Below are 22,176 nucleotides of genomic sequence, written 5' to 3' on the forward strand. Positions count from 1 at the left end.
GATAGAAAATCTTTTTGCCAGATTCTTGTTCTTTTATTCTGTTGAAAATTTTTAAAAGCACCCCCCAAAAAATCTTATTTTAAGAGAAAATTTCTTTTCATTTACCTTTAAAATTAACAAACTGCATGGAATGTACAGTAAAGCATTTTTTCAGATGGCTCTGTACTCCATATCTACCCTTGTGATGCTCAAGATATTTCATTTTTAAAATTTAGTGTTTTCTTACAAATAATGAAAATTGATACAACTGATTACACTTAAATTACTTAATTCCAATATATATGTCAAAGCAATTCACATCCTCATTAATTTTTATTAAAATTCTATCTTAATTCCTTTAAAGTTCCATGAATATTTGTTAATTCTCACTTTTCCTATTATGCGGTCATAGTTAGCCTATGTTCAACTGTTTTAATTTTGCTTTTTTTCTTTGTATTATTTCATAAAGATCTTTCCATGTGTCTTTGTATTCCTCATAATTGATATTATGATTGGTTTTACATTAAATATATAAATTAATTTGGGGAGTACTGACATGTTTACTCTGTTAGTCAGAGCCATTCTTTAACTTGACCCTTCCGTTATTTAGATCTTCCTTTAATGAATTATGGTTTTATAGTTCTCAAACTGAGCCTGTAAATTCTTAAGTAGGTCAATTTCCAAATGTGACTCTTTTAAAATTGTATTTTCTTGATTTTTATTACTAGTAAATAAAAATGCAGGTGATTTTTGTGCCCTAATCTTATGTCCATTGATTTTTCTAAACACATATATGTACTCCACTAATTTTCTCTTTTAGAAAGTTATTTATTCCTTTTGAATTAATTCCCTTTGGGTTTTGAAAGGTTTTTAGGCTTTAGACACCCTCTGGGAGGGCTAGCTTTTATCAGTGAGCACCTTTTTGTGGATTGGTTGGCATCTGATTGTCAGACCAACATTTAATAATAGTGTACAGAATGATACATGTGGGTGACTAGTCTATCCAAAGGACAGAGATAGGAGGGGAAAAATCATTTTCCCTTCACACTTTTCCTGAGCTGTGACTCTGGGGTACTAACTTGATCAGATTTTTTTTTTTAATGCTTTATTGCTTTTGTCTGCATGATGTCAATGTGATCACACAATATGACTCTCCTTTTTTGAATTTTAGATCTCTGCTCCTGCTCCTCCAGCCTGGTTGTCACGCTCTGGCTGCTGTTGGCTAACCTGTTTCCTCTCCTGGCTGGATTCCTTTTGTGTGTTTTGCATTAGTGGTCAAAAGATGGATCCCTGAGAACCTCTTTTATGTTGTTGTGCCTCTTGGCCAGAGCACACAACTTAGACGGGGCCAGCCTGCGGGAAAAGGCCGAAGACGCAGTTGTGACTTAAGCTTGGGAACTGGTGATCACAGCCAGACCTTGAAGCAATCTCTCCACACTGAGAGCTTTGATTAACCAAGCTTTGAGAAAGAGAGTGGTCTTATCAGTTGCCAAGTCCATTAGTGTTTTAGGACCAGTGATCATCCTCAGTGATTTCCTTGAATTCCTTTGGAAATGTCCTTGGGGTGACTAATGAATCATTGGACTAATTACACACCTTAGCATTTGCTGTCAGAAATCATGGACAAGATCAGCTGCCAGTGTTGTAGTATATTGGCCACCCACCAGCAGGTCGTTGCAGAATCCTCAATTCTATTGAATCCTGTGGAGTTTTTCAAAATTGTGAACTCTCATTTGACTTATGGGTCTTTTGAGTTTAATGCTGTTCATGGGACCCTTCTTTATTACATCATTGTACTGAAATTTAGTTCAATGGCATTGCTTTATTTAAGCAATTTCATTCTGTAACTTAATCATGCCTACCTTTTTCGAATTAGTAGCTGCTGAACTGTGTTTATCTAGTACTCCTGATGATACTTTCTGTTTAGGGATTTTTTGGACAGACTTTTCCCAGCAGTATCTTTTCTTATTAACCTTTGGAATCTAATATTCAGTGACAGTCTGTCTGTGTTCGTGATTAGGTCATAGTTTAATGACTTCTGTGGAAAAAAAAACTCGTGAAAGAGTAGGAACTACGAAGACAGCTACTCATTACGATGAGCACTGAGAATGTGACCACAGAAGGGAAGAGAGGACCCAGAGATTTTTCAGGCAGGAGCACTGAGAGTTCTAGTCCTAACAGTAACAGAAGGCTCTCATTGTGGTGCAAGCCAGCCAGGATTAAAGAGAAAGCCCTGGTCTGGGCAGGCATGTGCTGCTTTTCATAGGAATAGGGAAAGGAGTTACTGCCTGACATGGAGGGGAAGATAAAGGAAGCCAACCACAGGAGTTTAGGTTGTCTGACAGATGTGGTAGGAAATAGATACTAGGTGTCCCTCCCCAGCATCACAGCTCCAAGGCTTTTTGCCTGGGGACACAGAAGTGGGGAGGCTCCTTTAGCTTCAGAATCTCCTGTCTCATCCGGAGGCAACAGTTTCTACTTGTTAGCCCCAGGTCTGGGTCCTGGCACAATTCAGTTCACTTCAGCACCCGTTGATCATGTGCAAGGCAGTCTTGGTAGACATTGGGAATACAGAGGCAAACGTAGAACAACCCTTGTGTCCTCTGGAGAGCATGTGTATCTTACCTGCTGACTGGGGAGAGGGAAAATATGACCAAGTATTAATAATACAGTACAAAGCAGAGTGATGTGAGAGCAAAGAAGAAATCCAGACATGCTAATGAAAAGTAGCTTTGACAGTCTACATCAATAAGCCTTAACTGGACAATGCATGTCCTTAATTTATATATTAAAGCCCAGAGATAATTGACACCCTGCCTAAAGAAAGAGCATTTTTTTTTTTTACATCTCTGTTAAAGGAAAGTTAATATGGTTACCATGTGGAAAGAGGGACATCATAGACCTCTGGACTCCAGACTCTTTGGTATGAAGTTTCCCTTCCCAGAATGGCTGGGGTGCTGGCACCTCAGTCCTTGCTGCTACAAGGAAGATCCCAGTCTCTGGTGCTGAATTCCCCAGCAGCCTTGACTCAGGTGTGGAATGAAAATTAACCCTTTCTTGCCAGGAACACCCCACAGCCTGTTCTTGTTGGGAGTCTCTGATGTAGATGACACTGAGCTAAGCAGAGCAGTACAAGGGTAGTGTTTAGGAAGCACACAAGCTTAGTTTTTAAGTCTACCCAATATGCACATGCACTTCAGGGAGGTCAGGACACAAGGAAAGCTTACATAGCTATTTTTAAAAAGAAATTAATGGCTAAAAATTGACCTGAAGTCAATTCAGGAATCACTTGAACTGGACAACACAATTTCGCCAAAATTTTATAGTTAAAAATATATTAGATTCACAAGGGTAGGTATTGTTATCTTCTGACTGTTGTACAGTAAGACTTTGGGAGCATTGTTTCAGAGCATGGTGCTTTTATACTTGAAAGATATCTTGATTTATTTTTCTTAATATAATTATATTTGCACTAACTACTTTCTTGATGATATAGCTGACATTTTTACTTCTGTGTATATTTATTACATTTGCAGTCTGGTAACCCAGTGTTGTGTCTGCACAAAAATGAACCTTGATAAGTGTGGAGTTGAGTGTCTTGATTTCTATAAGTAATGAGTTGTATTGCTGTCTTCCTCCCTGGCAGATGATGGCTTGAAAAGTGGTTATTACTTTGCATTGTGTTCTGCTAGTTGTAGAACATGTGTCAATTGTGTTTAGAGGACTAACTAACCCTCCATAGCTTTTCCAGGGAGGTTTAAGAAGCATTTCTTGATCTGCTGGAGTGTAGCATTGGAATAAAGAATGTTTTAATAACCTGATATTTCAGTTCAGGTTTTGTGAGAATGTTTTCCTTTGGGGGCTGGAAATTCTGCAGGCTAGAAAATTATAAATGGATCAGCTCCTATGGAAAACACATATCCCATCGCAGGTTATTTCATATCAGAAAAGACAAAACCAAGTTAATATGGAAATATCAGAATGAAAAGGCTGCTGCCATAGCAAAAAGCAGATGGGGAGAAGAGTGGAAAGCAAGCAGTGAAGGATCGATGCTTTCTGACTCAGGAAGGGAAGTGGAAAATCTAAAACTGACTACCTCAGTTTTCCCTGCAGTCACAGATTCATTTTACTCATGTTAACTTCTAGATCATTTAAAGTATGAAGTAAAAAATGTCTCAGGTTTTAAAGAACAGAAGTCATAGGAAATAAAAGCCATTTCAGCAAACAGACTTGAGTTGACTGTTTTGGAGAAATAAGCAGGTATAGAAAGAATCTGATGCTGAAAGGGACTTCCAAGGTTTTCTGGTCCCACTCCCTTCCGGGGCAGGAACTCCACTCTAACATCCCTTTCAAGTGGTCACCCCACTGCTGCTTGAATATTTCCAGTGACAGGGAATTCACTACCTCAGAAGACAACCCACTCCATTTTTTGGATAGATTTTAGATAGAAAATTTTAACATGATTCCCTCTGCTGTCCACATAGAATTTTTCCTTTGTCCTCCCCCCTTTTTTTGTTAGTTACCACTGTGCACCTTCATTCTCAGCTTGTTTAGTTATAACAGGACTTTCTGATCCTTCTCAAAATAGTTTTAGAGAGAAACAAGGTTCACCACGATATTTCACCATTGGAATCTTCAATAATTAACCTTCTGATCATTGGGAAGAAAAAAAAAATCAGCTGGTCACACGACCTTGAACGAATCATGTATTCTTTCTATCACCCAGTTTCCTCATGTTCCTCACTTACAACTTTGAAATATCCACAGAATAGGAATGGTTCTGCATCCCATTTCTGGAATATATCTTACTTGCATGCTGTGTTTGATAAAGCATGCTGTTGGTTTTATAGCGCTATCCTTCCAACCGTGATCTTCTTAGAAATGGAATAAGAAGAAGAAAGATTATTCGCTGCTGAGCAGGAATAGTGTGCTTCCTGCACTGGTCCTGCAGGCCCATTGCTTGAAATGCAGTAGCCTTTAATGCCGAGACCTTTCTGACCATGCAGAAAAATGTCAGCATTTTAATGAAGATCACTCTACAGACCAAGGATTGTTTTGAAGAGAGAACAAACTTACCTTCAACAAGATAGTTTACTTTTTTGGTGTAAATTACATTTGGGATAAATTATTCTAATTTATGTTTGCATTTTTAAAACAAGATTGAAGATTTAGGGGCTCACTTTTTATTTATGGGGGACTGCAAATTTAAATTTAAGAGATTCTTGGGTAAAATGTATCTGTAACATTGATATAATAAAAACAAATTAGAAAGTAACTTGCATCTTGTATTTCCTAAGCATCATCATTTGTTTTAAAATCTGAATAAGAAATACAAATGCAAGCAATGCATTTGAAGGAAGAACAGGTAGTTCCCTTATTATACTGGACCACAATTCAGCATTTATATCTCAAGTCTAACCGAGGGCGCAGTTCTCCAGCCCAGGGCACAAAGAATTTTGTATAGAACTGTATAGATTTTCAGTGGGTAAGCTGCCCTCAAACGAGCAGGAGAGGAAGAGAGTAGAAGGAAACAGGAGTGGAGTAATACTGACTAAAACTCTTCCAGGCTTATTTCATGATCCAGTTAGGTATGATAGTGGACACAGTCGCTCAGGAACCAGCAGCAGAACCCAGATTTCTGACCCTTTAGCATATGCTGTAGGAATGTTTTCACAGAACCCCTTCTTGTGGTGCAAGCATCATATATAACTGATCAGCACTGGCTCTGGGAACAGATTTTTTTTTCCCTTATAGCAGGAGTTAAAGAAGGAAAGGGGACCTAGGACACTTCCCTATTTCTTTAGGGCAACTCTTCCTCATCATAGCAGGAAGAATGGGACCAGAAGTACTTGGTGTTCTACTTTATAAGGACATTTTTCTGTCTTTAATAGGAAAGTCAATGTGGTTGGTGAAATTTACAGAAATGCAAAATGCTCTTTGATCTGAAAGTCTGACTGTGGCCTCAGGTGTTTTATTTCAATTTTTTGGTGTTAATATCAAAATAAAACAGTTGATCACACAATTTAAGGGATTTAGTGGTGGTTTGGCAACAATACAGTAAAGGTAAGAATATTGTTATTTTGTTGTACAGGTATATTCATACCATCCTTCAGATGTTTAGACTATATGACTGTTCTTGTATAATTTTTTATTTTTCTTGTCAGTAAAATTTAAGAAAGGTGTCCAGTGTTCTAAGAAGAGAAAATGTATTTGGGATGCAATATGTTGCTAGAATCCCATGTATTGCTGAATCATTTGAATTATGATCACTTTCTTTTTTATTCTCTTGCCAGGCTAGGCAGAGTTTCACAGCTGTGGAAAACAATGTGATGACATCCTCTCTTAAAGGTGAGCATATAGGGTTTTGCTTTGTACATATAGTAATATTTAAACTGATTCTAGAATACCACTGTCTCAGTAATGAACTTCTATGTTCAGATATTCTCAGCAGAAACTTGATTACCTTGGAATGTCACCATTATATCTGATAAAACAAACCTCCTTATCTCTAGTAATTTTGTTGAAATGGAATTACTTCTATGAAATAGACATCCCTGCTACTGTCCTGGACCACTGGACCAACATCTTAAAGGCTTAGGTCTTTAATGTTCAAAGACTAATTAGTATAATGTATATCCAAGTGTTCTCATTCAGGAGTCATGAATATCTTCCATTTTGCCATGTATTTACATAGATCTTTATGGTTTACCTATAAATGTTAACATAACTTGGAAAATTTTCACTGTCTGTTCCTTGCCGTCTTGGAAGAATGGCTCTTCCATTTAATGATTTTGGACAAGTCATTTCACTTCTCAGCCTCAATTTCTTCATCTTTAAAATAAGGTTGAGCTTAATAACTTTTAAAGGCTATTCCATCTAATTCTAAGATCTTCTTTTGTAGAGTGGACAACATCTATAAGTAAAAATACTACCATTGCAGGTTAATTGTAGTTTCTGCACTAGCCAGATGCAAAAGAACAGAAAAAGGGACAGGAAGGAGCTTCAAGGACTAAAGCCTCTGGAACTGGAGAAGAAAGACAATTATAGATTTAAGAGAAAACTCTCCCTGACAGTGAGAACTGAGCTGTGTAGAACAGGAGTCCCAAGTGCCCAGCAGAGATTCTTCAGCCACTGAAAAGTGGAAAGACATGAGGGTCTTATAGCACTAGAGGCATGAATTATCTTGATGATATGTGTTCCCTACATTTGTGCCCCACTACCCACTACTTCATCCACAGATGTATTTGTATTTGTATTTGTGAGAAATGGTGCCCCGTATTTATAGGGAGAATGTTTTGTAGCTACATTTATTACTCTGTCATTTTAGTAAATGCCTTTGCTTTGAGCTAATTGTGTCTATTGACTGACTATTAAAGATAACACTCAGTAGTGGGGGTTCGTGGTCAGTAGTTTCAGAAGGGTAGGAATCCCATTGGAGGTCCAAACTGTAAATCCTTGAGAAGGTGCTATATGTTTATAAATGAGAAGTAGCATTAAAGGCAAGCATTGTTACTCAGAGAAATTTAAGGCAAAAACAGTTTTCACAAAGAAGCTGAAACTGAGTCCAGAAACTGACTGAAGAAGCAAACTTTTTGTTTATTTGTCAAGTATAGTCTTTTTTAAATAATATTTTTTCCAGTTATAGGTAAAAGCAATTTTTAACATTCATTTGCTTTTAAATTTTGCGTTCCAAATTTTCTTCCTTCCTCCTTCCCTCCCTTCCCTGCTCCCTAAGGCGGCAAGCAATTTTATATAGATTATACACGTGCAGTTCTGAAAAGTATATTTCCATATTAGTCATATTGTGAAAGAAAACACAAAGCAAAAACAAAAAATAAAAATAGTATGCTTCAATCTGCATTCAAACTCCATCAGTTCTTTGGAGTTTGAGAGCATTTTTCATCATAAGTTCCTTAGAATTGTCTTGGATCATCGTATTGGTGAGAAGAGCTAAATCATTAACAGTTGATCATCGTTACAATATTTCTGTTACTGTGTACGGTGTTTTCCTGGCTCTGTTTACTCTGCTCTGCATCAGTTCATGTTGTTGGTTGTCCATTCTTGAAGAAGACCAGCACCTCATGGAGGTGATGCTGTGACATGCTAGTGAATTAGATTTAAGTGAAAGAAGATTGCAAAGTCACCAGCCTCACTTTCTCCTCCAGAGCTGTGTGGGTCCAGTTACCAGATACAAATCAGGATGACTGGAAATGGCCCCAGATGTGGTGGAAGACCTTGGCCTTTTAAAGGTGAGGTTTTTAAGCAGGTCTCAGTTTGACCGAGGCAAGGCCCATTCATTGATTAAGATTAAGAAAAAAAAAAATGAGGCAAAGAATGATCTCTGTAATCTAGTACAGAAAAAAAAATTAAATTGGGAGGGAAAGACGCTCAGTTTTTCTGGCCAAAACAGAAACAATTTTTACTTAGGTTCACTCTGAGTCAATTGGCCCAAACAATGACCAAGTGCAATATTTGGCCTGGGACCTATTGTTGGCCAATCAGTATATAGTATTGGAATTAATTGTTTTTTAAATATATGGTAGAATTTACTTGTGAATCCATCAGGTTCTGGTGATTTTTTTTCTTAAGGAGACCATTGATGGCTTGTTCAATTATCTTTTTCTAGGATTGGATTATTTAAGTATTCTGTTTCTTCCATTAATCTAGGTAATTTATATTTTTGTAAATATTCATCATTATTAATTTATTGGCACATAATTGTGCAAAATAGCTCCTCAATTTCATTTTCAGTGGTAGTGAATTCTCCCTTTTCATTTTTGATACTGGTAATTTGGTTTTCATTTTTAAAATCAAATTATTAGTGGTTTCTCAATTTTGTTGTGTTTTTTTCCCCATAAAACCAGCTCCTAGTTTTATTTATTAATTTAAGGGTTTTCTTACTTTCAATTTTATTAATCTCTCCTTTGATTTTCAGGATTTTCAATTTGGTATTTAACTGGGGTTTTTTAATTTATTCTTTTTCTAGTTTTTTTTTTTTAGTTGCATGCTGAAATCCTTGTTTTGCCCTTTCTCTATTTTATTGATGTAAGTATTTAGATATATAAATTCTCCCCTAAGTACTGCTTTGCCTGCATCCCATAAATTTTGGTTTGTTGTTTCATTGTCGTCATTCTCTTTAATGAAGTTATTGTTTCTGTGATTTGTTCTTTGACTTACTCATTTGTTAGGATTAGAGTATATTCACTTCTATTCCCATTCAGTTTTCTCCAGAGGGCTGTCATATCTGACTTTTCTAAAATTCTATTCATCTTCTTACTTTTGTTTTCTTGTTTATTTTTTGGTTAGATTTTTCTAGTTCTGAGAGGGGAAAGTTGAGGTTCCCTCCTAGTATTGTTTTATTTTCTGTTTCCTTCTGTAATTCATTTAACTTTTCCTTTAAGAATTTGGATGGTATGCCATTTAGTACCTATGTATTTAGTATTGCTGTTATTTCATTGGCTATGGTACCTTTTAGCAAAATGTGGTTTCCCTACTTATGTCTTTTAATTATATTTATTTTTGCTTTTGCTTTTCCTGAGATCATGATTGCTACTGCTGCTTTTTTTTTTTTTTTACTTCAGCTGAAGCATAATAGATTCTCCTCCAACCCTTTACTTTTACTCTCTGTGTGTTTTTTTGCCTCAAGTGTGTTTCTTATAAACAACATATTTTTGGATTCTGATTTTTGATCCACTCTGCATTTGCTTCTGTGTTATGGGTGAGTTCATCCCATTCACATTCATAGTTATAATTACTAGATGTTTATTTCCCTCCATCCTACTCTTTTCCCTCTGTTTATCCTTTTCTCTCTCTTGTCACCCTATCCCCTCCTCAAAACCATTTTGCTTCTGATGACCCCTCCCTCAATATGCTCTCCCCTCTGTCAACCCACCCCTCCTCTTGTCCTCCTTTCCTCCTACTTCCTTGTAGGACAAGATAGATTTCTGTATTCAAATGAGTGTGTGTTATTCCTTCTTTGAATCAGTTCCAATCTGAGTATGGTTCAAGCATTGCCCAGTACCCCCTCCTCTTCTCAATTTTAAAAGCTCTTTCATACCTCTTTTATGTGAGATAATTAACCCCATTCTGCCTCTCCCTTCCCCTTTCTCTCACTGCATCCCTTTTTCTCATTCCTTAACTTTTTTTGGATATCATCCCATCATATTGAACTGACAGCCATGCCCTCTGTCTGTGTATGCCACTTTTAACTGCTCTAATAAAGAAAGAGGTCCTAGGAGTCATAAGTAACATCTTCCTACGTAGGATGTAAACAGTTTAACCTTACTGAATCCCTTATGATTTCTCTTTCCTGTTTACATTTTTATGCTTCTCTTGAGTCTTGAGTTTGAATGTCACATTTTCTATTCACTTTGGTCTTTTTTTCAGGAGTGCTTGGAAGTTCTCTATTTCATTAAATTTCTGGTTTTTTCCCTTAAAGGAGATTGGTTATAATTATTGGTTATATATTGGTTATAATTCTAGCCGCTTTGCGCTCTGCCCATATTCCAAGCCCTCTGATCCTTTAATGTAGAAGCTGCAAATTCTTGTGTTAACCTGACTGTGCCTCCATCATGTTTGAAGGGTTTCTTTCTGGCTATTTGCAGTATTCTCTTCTTGACCTGGGAGCTCTGGGTTTTGACTGTAATATTCCTGGGAGTTTTCAGAGATGATTGATGTATTCTTTCAATTTCTATTTTACTTTCTGGTTCTAGGCTATCAGGGCAGTTTTCCTTCAAAATTTCATGAAATATTATATCTATGTTCTTTTTTTTTATTGTGGCTTTCAAGTAATCTAATAATTCTTAGATGATTTCTTATCTGTTTTCCAGATCATTTGTTTTTCTGATGAGATATTTCACTTTTTCTTTTATTTTTCATTATTTGGATTTCGTTGTCTCATGGAATCATTAACTTTCACTTGCTCAATTCTGATTTTTAGGGAATTATTTTCTTCAGTGAGCTTTTGTACCTCCTTTTCCTTTTAGTCAATTCTGCTTTTTAAGGAATTCTCCTCTTTAGTGGATTTTTGTGCCTCTTTTAACATTTGACCTATTCTGTTATTTAAGTTGTTTTCTTCAGTATTTTTTGTGGGGTCCCTTTTCAAGCTATTGACTCTTTTTTGCATCACTTTTATTTCTTTTCCCCATTTTTCCTCTGCCTCTCTTATTTGATTTTAAAAATCCTTTCAGAACTCTTCTAGGGTCTGAGACCAATTCACATTCTTCTTTGAGGCTTTGCATGTAGCTACTTTGATATCATTGTCTTCTTCTGAGTTTGTGTTTTGATCTTTCCTGTCACTATAGTGACTTTCTATGATCAGGTTCTCTTTTTGGATGTTTACTCATTTTTCTTAATTTTTAACTTTATGTTAATGTTGGGCTCTGCTCCCAGGGTTTAGGGGTACTCTCCCAAGCTTCAAGCTTTTCTTGCTGCTGTGTTCAGAGCTAGTCTTGTAAGTTTCATTTTTTTCCAAAGTAGTATAATCTAAGGAGAGGTTTGGTCAATGTTCCTGGCCTGTGCTCTGGTCTGTGAGTGAGCACAAGGAGTCTTTTCCACTTAGAACTGTGACCAGGGTCCCTACTCCTGCTAATCCTCCTCCTCACCCTGGGACTAAAACCCAGAACCACATATGGGTAATGCCACAGAGTCCTGCACCCAGTGCCCGCAAAGGATCTCATGTAATCTCCTTTTGATCAGTTTTCAAACTCCCTTGCCATCTATGGTCTGACAGCCCCAGAAGCCATACTACTGCTGATTCAGTCACCCCCCCAAGTCTTGCTGCTGTTTTGGTGGGGGAATAACCTGCCCTGAATACACTGGTTGGCACAATCTGTGTTGAACTGTGCTCAACTGTCAACCCAGTGAGACAGACTTCTCTTGCTGATCTTCTGAATTTTGTCTTGGGCTGGAAAATTGTTTCGCCATTTCTGTTTGTTAGTTCTACTGCTCTCAAATTCATTTTGAGGCATTATTTTCTTGTTATTTGGAGGGGAATTTGGAAGAATCTCTGCCTTTACTCTACCATTTGGTCCACAGAACCTTCATAGCCAAATGTAAGACCACTTTGAAGTACAAGTTCATTGGCAAAACATGGAGGACAATGGAAAGTTATGAATAGTATCACCTCACAAAACAGCAAAAGTCAGTTGAGGGGACCTGCATAGAGCTTGTTGTAAGAACTGCTAAATCCCAAGAGAATTTAGGGGAAAATAGAAAGATGACATGGGGCAGTTAGGTGGCACAGTGGATAGAATCGAGGACCTGATGTTGAGAAGACTCATCTTCCTGAGTTCAAATATGGTCTCAGATACTTATTGGTGGTGAGACAAGTCACTTAACATTGTCTCAGTTTCTTCATCTGTACAATGAGCTGGAGAAAGATATGGCAAACCACTCCAGTATCTTTGCCAAGAAAACTCCAGATGGGGTCATGAAAAGTAAGACAAAATTGAAAACATTTAAACACAGAAGGACAACAAATTAACGTGACATAGAACAAAGCTATTGACACTTCTATGGTTATTGATGCTCATGAGCAATAGTAAAAGTCAAATGCACTTCAGCAAGTTTACTTGAATTTGATTCTACCCAACTATTCTTATTCTTTCTGTATTGCCATATTGGTTTCTCTAAAGAAAAAAAATCACTTCTATCAGCATCTGGCACAGTGCTTTGAACATACTAGGTGCTTAATGTGGGTTGGATTTATTGAATGAATTGGCTAATTAGATATTTATCTTCCTTAACCAGTCTTAAGATAACTCCAAAACAAGAAGCATTGTGATACCGTCTTAGACCTCAAGTTTCCATCTTCTTTATTTTTGTATCATAGTATTTGCCAGTCTTTTAGCTCTATGTTTTTAATCATTTAATTTAGGGAGCTCTAATGGTAGGTTGGAAGAAAAATTTGAGGTCATATAAGTGTCTTAATTATCTATAGCTTTTCTAGCCATGTTATTTAAAGAACTGACCAAGGTAATAGGTCTTTTAAAATTCTGTAAAATAATTTCATATAATTATGTACTATTGTCATAGATTGAAGATGTATTTATTCTAGGTGGTATGGCGGATAGACACTGGGCCTGGAGTCAGGAAGACCCAAGTTCATATCTGGCCTCAGACTGTTCCTAGCAGAGTTACCAGACAAGTCACATAACCTCTGTGTATCTCAGTTTCCTCATGTGCAAAATCAGGATGCTAATAGCACTGACCTCCCCGGTTTGTTGTAAGGAGGATCAAATTACGTAATAATCATAAAGTGCCTTGCATAGTACCTGGCATGTGGTAGGCAGTATATCAGTACTTAAGAATCTTCATGGTTCTGGTTGAATATCATACAGCCCTTAGGCACGGTGCTACAAATTGGGATTTTGTATAGTTGATTTTGAAGCCACGAATTTGCTGGTAGATAAATAAGTTTCTGCATTTATGTTTGGTAGGTTTGACAACTAAAATGTTATATTGTTGGCAAATAGATCTCACAGGAACTCCTAAAACAAAAAGGAGAAGGGTAAGTAACCAATGAGCCAGTCAGTCTGCAAGTATTCATTCAGTAGTTACTATGTGCCAGGTACTGTGCACAGGCGATGCAAAGGAAGGGAGGGAAATATGGTTCCTACCCTCAAGTTGCTCACTCAATCATGTCTCATCTCTGTCTTGACTGCAAAATCCAAAAGTCTATGTTGGCTTACTTCTCTGTAGGTTGGAATTCTTTATACAAAGCATGAATCACCTAGAATATGTTTTCTTCATTTTTAACTAAATTTCAAAAGAAATTCCATGATAAAAAGTCAAATATGTTTTATACTAAAGGGTAAAATTTAAAGTTATATTACCTGTCTGGTGTCTACTTATGATGTGCCCATGAAATATGTTCTCCAGTTATGTTTAATCTCTTTCACCAGGAGCATGGAGCTTGGCACTTGGTGGGTGTTTAATAAATGCTTGTTGATTGAGTCCTCAATACAAAAGTAAACAATTGTCTGTATTATTATGCAATGATAAAGGATTTCCTCTGGTACATGCCATGGTTATTGAAAAAAAAATTTTCCTGTCTGATGATATACCATTAGATAATTCTAAATCTGCTTATTAAGGATTTCTTGAAAAAAATTAATTTAAAAATTTGACAATAAATTCCATCCAGTCCTGGTTTGTATTCTTAAGATTTTTTAAAGACCCTTTCAGTTCCTTTCTTTGATTAAGACACAAAGAAACTTGTCTGCAGAGGTCAAGTAAATGTCTAGAGTTTCACTTACATGGAAGGTTAACTTGATATGATTGTACAAAGTGTAAAGAGGATAGTCACAGAGTTTTTTAAAAGTGTCTTAATATCTTTTGCCAGATATAACATTTTTAGCATTTGGCTTACCCAGAACACAGTGTTTTTTACATAATATTTGGGTTCCATTTTGCAAGAATATGTAGCGTATGTGATTTGTTCTTTAATCCCCAACCATATACTTTTGTGAAAATTATTGTAAATTTGGTTCAGTTCAATGTAACCAGCATTTTTCTAGTTAAAGATATTTTATACTGAACTTAAACACCAAATAAAATTAGTATTTCCATGTACAAAGAAGTTCAGATGAGGATTATACATGAAAATAAATGTTATGTATCTTTTGCTTTTTCGTTTTGTACATATAATAAATTCAACCTCTTACTTTCAAAGCTATCCTGGCTTGTCTCTTTATTTCTGAACTTTATTCTAGTCACTTTTGTGCATTTAAAGAAATCTTTCAATGACTTTTTTCTTTTTTTTCCTTTTTTATTGACAAAACTATTGCCAACCTCTTCTCCCTCCTCTCCTTCCCCATTTGGGAAAAAAAAGGAAAAATAAAAACATTTCAATATGTTATTTTGTCAGCCTCTTCCGGAAATTATCAATGTCCTTCCTAAAATGAACTGACCAGAATAAAAGACAAATGGCAGAAATAGTCTGATCAGAACAGAAGGTGTTTGTAGATGGATGCTCCCTCATTTTTCTTGATTTTTAACTTTATGTTAATGTTGGGTTTTGCTCCCAGGGTGAAGGGGGTACTTGCCAAAGCTCCAAGCTTTTCTTGTTGCTGTGTTCAGAGCTAGTCCTGGAGGTCTGTAAGTTTCCAGGGTGGTATGATCTAAGGAGAAGTGTGGTCAATGCTGCTGGCCTGTGCTCTGGTCTGTGAGTGAGCACAATCACTCTTTTCCGCACTGGAGAAGCTCTACCACAGGTCGGGCACAAATGGTCCATGTGAACATTTGGAGTGTATGTTCTAAATTTGCACATCCTGCATTTATTTTGAGTTATTTCAATTCTGCTTTGCTTATAGAGCACAGCACCTTCTCTGATGTGGGCATGCCATGCTGAGTGGTCCTATGCCATTCACACAATCATTTCCAAAGTTCTTAAGAGAGACCTTGAGAGTGTCCTTGTATCACTTCTCCTGACCACCATATGAACGTTTGCTCTGTGTGAGTTCTCCATAAAATAGTCTTTTTGGCAAGTATACATTTTATATTCAAACAATGTGACCAACGCATCGGAGTTGTGCTCTCTGAAGCAGAGTTTGAATGCTTGGCAGTTTAGTGTCTGATACCTTATCCTGCCAGGTGATCTGCAGAATCTTCCTAAGACAATTCAAATGAGTGATTTCAGTTTTCTGGCATGGCGCTGGTAGACTGTCTAGGTTTCACAGATATACAACAATTAGGTCAGCACAATGGCTCTGTGGACCTTCAGTTTGGTAGTCAGTCTAATACCTTTTTTCTGTCATACTTTCCTTCGGAGCCTCCCAAACACTGAGCTAGCTCTGGCAATACTTGCATCAATCTCATTTTCAATGTGCACATCCCTGGAAAGTACACTACCAAGGTAAGTGAATTTATCCACAACATTCCAAGTTTCTCCATTTACTGTAACCTATCATTCCACTCATGGATGATGTGGTAGTGGCTGATAAAGCACCTGTGTTTTTTTGATGTTAATTGTTAGGCCAAAATTAGCATAAGCAGTGGAGAATTGATCCATACTTTGTTGCATCTCAGTTTCAGAGGCTTCATTGAGTGTACAATCATCTGCAAACAGAAAATCATGCACCTACACTCCCTGTACTTTGGTCTTGGCTTATAGCCTTTTCAAGTTGAACTTACCATCAGTACGGTAGTTGACCTTGATGCCATGTTCATCTTCATTGAAAGCATTTGACAACATGGCTGAAAACATCATGTTAAAAAGCATGAAAGCAAGCACACAGCCCTGTTTCACTCCATTGGTAACTGGGAAGGCACGAGAGCATTGTCCATTATCTAGAACCTGAGCAAGCATTCCGTCATGAAATTGACATGCAGTGCTAATGAAGTTCTCCAGGCAACCAAATTTTGACATGATTTTCCATAAGTCCTCACGACTAACAGCGTCAAAGGTCTCAGTCAGATCTACAGATGTGTACAGACCTCTGTTCTGCTCCTGGAATTGTCAGGCAAAATTATAAGCACATTGATGATAAGGGTCTCTAGGTATTCATAAAATTTTTCTTTGACTTTGTCAGGGTTCATCATGGTGAGATTATAGGCACCGTTGATGATGGTGTGATATTTTTCTGCAAGTGGCAATCTCATTGTCATGAACCTGTTATTCACTCCTTTTGGTAGCATACCAGCTAGCTGAGTAGATTAGTTTTGATTGCAAAACTATGCCAACTTCACGGCGCTCCCCTTTATTGCAACTCCCAAAAAACATGTATCCAACTTCAGTAAGCTGGCCTTCATTTGCCAGCCTTGTTTCACTCAAGGTTGCTATTTGGATATGATACCTGCTGAGTTCTCTTGCAACAAGAGCTGTTCATCTTTCAGGTCTACTAGATTTTTGTGTTGTCTATAAATGCACACATTCCATGTGCCAGTGGTGAGTGGAATCATCTTTGCAGACATTTTTGTAAATTTTTTTTGGTGTTTCAACTGCAGATTGGGATTCCCCACCTGCCATGGTAATCAGGCCAGGGTTGGGTGAGCAGACAATGTTTAGGGCACCTTTTCTATTCCCCTTCCTCACACCAGGAGGTGAGCAGTGTGATCCTCAAAAGGCTGCTCAGACACCCAGGGGGGTGCTGAGTCCCACTGCTGCTCACAGTGAGAAACAACCCTGTGGCCTGGACCGCCTGTGTGCATGATTGTGACTACAGGTCCCAGTGTATCCACACCTGCTGCTTCATCACTTGCCTGTCACCACAGGACTTTGAGATAGGTATAATGGTAAAATGGTATGGGTGATATCTTTTGATTCATACAATTGGATTTAAGTGAGACAGAGTTGCATGAAACTGTTGGCCTCACTCACTCCTCCAGAGTCATTGCAGTCCAGTGGCAGGACAGAATCAAGAGGACTGGCGATGGCTCAGGATGCAGTGGATGACCTTGGCGTCTTCCGTATCTGACCAAGCTCTAAGCACTCCACGGCACCTGCTTCAGCCACCTTCATAACCGTTGTAATAAATTGTTCTCATCTGCCCATTCCACCAGGGGAAGTCTTCACATGCCCTAACTCATCAAAGGGTTTGAGCCTCCTTGGTTACCCTCAACCTGGTTCAGCCCATCTGTCGAAATGGTTTACCAGAGTGTGGCCACTGCGCATGCTGCAGCTTCTTGGAGCCACAGGTGAGAATTGAGTCAAACAAATGGACACCAAAAGTGGAAAGCAGCCCTGAGAGAGCCCGGCAGCCATCACACGAGAGGTACCAGTCCTTCCTGAACACCCCCTACACCCCAAGATAATGTCTGGGTCAAAGTGCCTTGTCCTTGGTAGTCATAAACAGAAGAATGCTGCAGGTCAGCTTCCTCTGGCCTTGTAATTGTTGACACAGGAAGAAGCAATCTGAGTTCACTCAGAGAGCAAGGCATGTCTATTGTGCCAGAAAATGCAAAGCATTATGGTAGGTGGAGCTCATAATGGGCCACAATGCCTCTTTTGATTGACCAAACCAGGTTTTAGGCCTTTCTCCAGTCTTGGGGTCTCAGAATGACTTGGGGAGGGGTCTACAACAAAGAAAAAAGTATCAAACACCAGGTAAATTATCCTAGTCCAGTCTTGTGGCATCCTACCAGCGTGCCTCTCCCCTCACACCTGAAATCGGTTACTTTTCCACAGTGAGAGTTCTCATCATGTTAGCCTCTGTAGTCAACACCATGCTCTGCACTGGCTTTAGTGCTCTTTGGTTTAAGAGTCTGTGATACACTCCTCTGTTGGAGTGGCACGGACACCCATCCTTCTGGGTCCATTGTCTTCTCCTGATAGCCAAAGCTTTTCCTAGATATCTCTGGCTAGCACCTGAAAATTTCCTTTCGGATGTGGCCAATGACCAAAGCTCTTTTAGTAGAGTGCACCGCTCAAGCAATAAGGTATGAGATGAAACCCTCATTTTGAGGCTATCACCCTGTCTGAAACAACTCTGTAGGTCTGGGTACATAGACTGACTGCCCCAGGAGAGGGGTCAACTTAACTCCTCAGAGCAATCGACAAATCCCCTCTCCAGCTGAGAAGCTTTTGCCTTGGGCTGCAAGGAAGAAATCGCTACCGCCTCCAGTGATTCTGGAAGACTAATGATGAAAAATGCTGTCCACTTCCTAAGAGAGAGTTGATGAACTCTTGAGTACAGATTGAAATATAATTTTTTTCACTTTTTAAATTTTTCTTGCTTTTTTTGGCAACATGGCTAAAATGGAAATGTTTTGCATGATTTCACATGTATAGTTGATATATTGCTTGCCCTCTCACTCAGTGGAGGCGGGAGATAATTCAGAACTCAAATTTTTTAAAAAATGAATATTCAAATAATAAATTTATTGAAGAAAAAAATACTGCTTCCATTATTGTGTATGGTACCTACAGCCTCACTTTAGTTCCATGGTTTTTCATTTTTATTGTGTCATTTTCAGTCATATCCAACTCTTTGTGATCCCTTTTGAGATTTTATTGGCAAAAATACTGGAGCAGTTTGCCATTTCTTTCTCTAGCTCATAGATGAGGAAACTGAGGCAAGCAAGATTAAGTGACTTGCCCAAGGTCACACAGTATAGGTATCTGAGACTGGATTTGAACTCAGGAAGATAAGTCTTCCAACTTCAGGCCTGGTACTCTGCACTATGGCGCCACCTAGCTGCCCATGATCCTTCCTACCTCCCCATAATAAAATAGAAAATCTTTTTCTTAAAGGGGAATGCATATAAAGGGCCTTAATTGCACAATTAGCAACCAGATAGGAATGGTCAAATCACCTCAGTGATTATTCCAGGATACCTGCCTCTTCTGCCCATTCTCAATGAAGTTGTATTCTTCATAGTTTTTAAAAATTTGTCCCCATCTACCCTGGAGCTTGAAATTTTGTGGTTATGGCTTTGTTGCTTTGGATCATGCTTGGCCTTTTCATTTCCCTTCTAAAGTGCAAAATCACTCACTCCTTAGCCCCCCACCCTCAGAATAGCATATTAAATGGTTATTTCTTTAGCAATCTCAGTTGTGAGATAATATTCTGCTGTGATAGGAGATACCCATAGTTCCTATGCATTGAGCTAGTAGTGGTGAGAGAGCATAATGTTCATCTGTGTCAGAGTTCACAATTTCCCCAAGAGGTTGGGTCATCCTCACTACTAGTAACTCTAAAGAGAGCAGAGGAGAAACTTGTAAGACTCTGAAGTGGTGGGTGGTTATAGGAACAGATCGCAGATTTTTTTTTTATTCCTATCTTATTCTAAAATTGTTATCTGTAAACCCCTCCCCAATCCATTTGAACCCCCAAGACCTGAGAAAAGCCTAAAACCTGGATTGGCCAATCAGGAGAAAGACATTTTTGGCCCACTCTGAACTTAATCTACAATAATGTTTTGCATGCTCTAGTATAACAGACATGTCTTCCTCTTTGAGTGAACTCAAAATGTCCCTTCCTGCATCAACAACTACAAGGCCAGATGAAACTGACCAGGGGCATTCTTCTGTTTCTGACCATGAAGGACTGGACACCTGGGACCAGACACTATCATGAATCATGGAACTTTTCTTATCTCAGTATTTTATGGACATATGCTATGTAGGGAAATCACAGGTATCTTGGGATTGTAATTTCAATTAACACTTTGTTACTTATCTTATTGTATTTACAACCTATTCACTTAAGAAATTCCTTTCTCATATCATGGTTAACCATAATTTTAGCTGACATAGGTATCCTGAGCCAGAAAGAGAGGGAGGTATGAGAGGGAATTCTCTGAAGATAAAAGGTCTGCTCTGTCCATCCTTGGGTTCATTTTTTTATGATGAGTTCCCATGTGTATCTCTGTATGCATGTTCTGCAAGCATTAAGAGAAATAAACACTTGTATTCAGCCTAATTTTGTTTGTCTTTCTAGGAACGAACTTAGTAATGGTTGACGTCTCTTACTTTATATTACCTTTCAACATGTGTGTTGATTACCTTTGGACATTTTGATTTGTGGTTTTTAGTTTTCTTTTCAATATGATTTCAAAACAGCATTAAGTGCTCTAATAGTTAATATAGTTGTCATACCCTAGTACAATAACTAGCTCCTTTTAATCATGAGGGCCACAAAATAGCTGCTACAGTCTACTTGGCTTCTCCTCTTTGGATTCCCCTCCATATGGGTCCTCTCTTCCGAGGACATAGGATGAGATCTGTGTACTTTCCACATCTACCACAGCTCAGTCCTCCTTCTGGCTCCAGACCTGCTCCAGCCTCTGGAATCTGGAAGCTCTTTTACCTTGGCTCTGACAAATGGGTTTGGGGGTGTTGGGTGTTGATTTCTATTCTATATGTTGTTTTGTCTTCAGTTTCAGGTGCTACAGGGATGGATACTCATGGGATCGGGCATTTGAGCTGTGGTGACTTTGACACCAAGTCTGTAAGTGGAATGTTGCAGCCAGCCTGGCATTGAAGCCCTAAGAAACCAAAGTGCCTAGGAGGCTATGGTGGATGGGGTGGGGTGGGGTTGGACTTGGACGTGGGACTGTGCTCGGTGGCAATTAAACTAAACTGTTAATCTAATGCCCTTCCACTCCCCAGACGGGTGGAGAAGACTGCCTTAGTACAAAGAGAGAAAGGGATCGTGCCTCTTCTAGTCTGGGGGCAGTAAGTTCATATATTTGTGATTACATCTTTGGAAGTAAATATTTCTGTTTAAAAATGAATGTGCTAGTGGCTGATAATCATTTCAGATCATTTGATAAGGGCTTCAAAAAGCCTGAAATAATCAACCAGGAGAAGAACCCCGGCCTAACAGACATGCTTTGCTTTATTCTCTGAGTGAACTCAAAATATGCTTTCCTGTGTCAGCACCTGAAGCTGACCGGGAGCATTCTTCTATAACCACTAAGCCTCTTCATTTGAGATTTTGAGTAGGGGTCTTTTTATCCCACACAGTTGGTGCATTGGCTGGGAATGCTCTCTAGTGGCAACTCCTTCCCATTTGGATCAGGGGCAGGGGCCTGTCAGAAAGCTTTTGCTGATAGTCTCTGACCTAAGGGGGAGGATTTCCTGCCCTGAGGGGGCAAAAACCCTGGAGAAAAAGAGGTACTCAGAGGAACAGACATAAAACAAAAAGAAAAAGAAAACAAAATTAAATGGTAAAAAAAGGAAAAAGGGTAAAGGCTCCAAATAAGTGAGGTGAAGAGGTGAAAGCAAACTCTGGCCAGCCAGTGGAGGACACAGTCCTTGAAAGTTGGCCATGCATAGCTTGGAGGTAAGCACCCAGGGGTCTGGAGGTTTATCCATTGAGTCTCAGGCTCGGGGAGTTCGGTGACGGCTTCCCTCTAAATTTTTGGAATCTAGGGAAAGGATTCAGGAAAACCTCAATGGAAGGACGCTGCTGAGGGGCTTCACAGGGACTGTTGGAAGGTTTTTGTCTTGAGGGAAAGAAAAACCTTCCTTGTGTAGCTCTTGCGAAGGACTTGAAGTCCAATGGGAAAAGAGGAGTCTAAGCCTGTCACTTCGGAGCAAAAGTTGAATGATATTGATATACCGGTAAACAGCCCCTTGGGGAATAGACTTTAGAATTGGAATGAAGTAACCAAAATACAGGGGAAAAGGAAAAGAAAACTGAGAAGATAGTGTTGTTTTATCTGGGGTGAAGCAGATGTAGGAGGCATAATATGGACCAAAGATGGGTCTTCAGAAGACTGGGTATGCTAAAAGTTGAATCTGTATGTAAA

General features: G+C 38.6%; 1 protein-coding gene across 3 annotated transcripts in view; it reads left to right on the plus strand.

Annotated features, from left to right (window-relative positions):
- Nucleotides 1-3,800, plus strand: part of LMLN (leishmanolysin like peptidase) — a 60,087-nt gene extending 56,287 nt beyond the window's left edge. For 2 of the 3 annotated variants that reach the window (XM_072613723.1, XM_072613725.1), the window contains one exon: nt 1,151-3,800. In XM_072613723.1, the coding sequence (XP_072469824.1) occupies nt 1,151-1,251 (101 nt within the window). In that variant the 3' untranslated portion in view covers nt 1,252-3,800. The remainder of the gene's footprint in view (nt 1-1,150) is intronic. The other variant, XM_072613724.1, reaches the window with a different exon arrangement.
- Nucleotides 3,801-22,176: the final 18,376 nt, after the last annotated feature.

Source organism: Notamacropus eugenii, chromosome 5, assembly GCF_028372415.1.
Source record: "Notamacropus eugenii isolate mMacEug1 chromosome 5, mMacEug1.pri_v2, whole genome shotgun sequence".
Lineage (NCBI taxonomy): Eukaryota > Metazoa > Chordata > Mammalia > Diprotodontia > Macropodidae > Notamacropus > Notamacropus eugenii.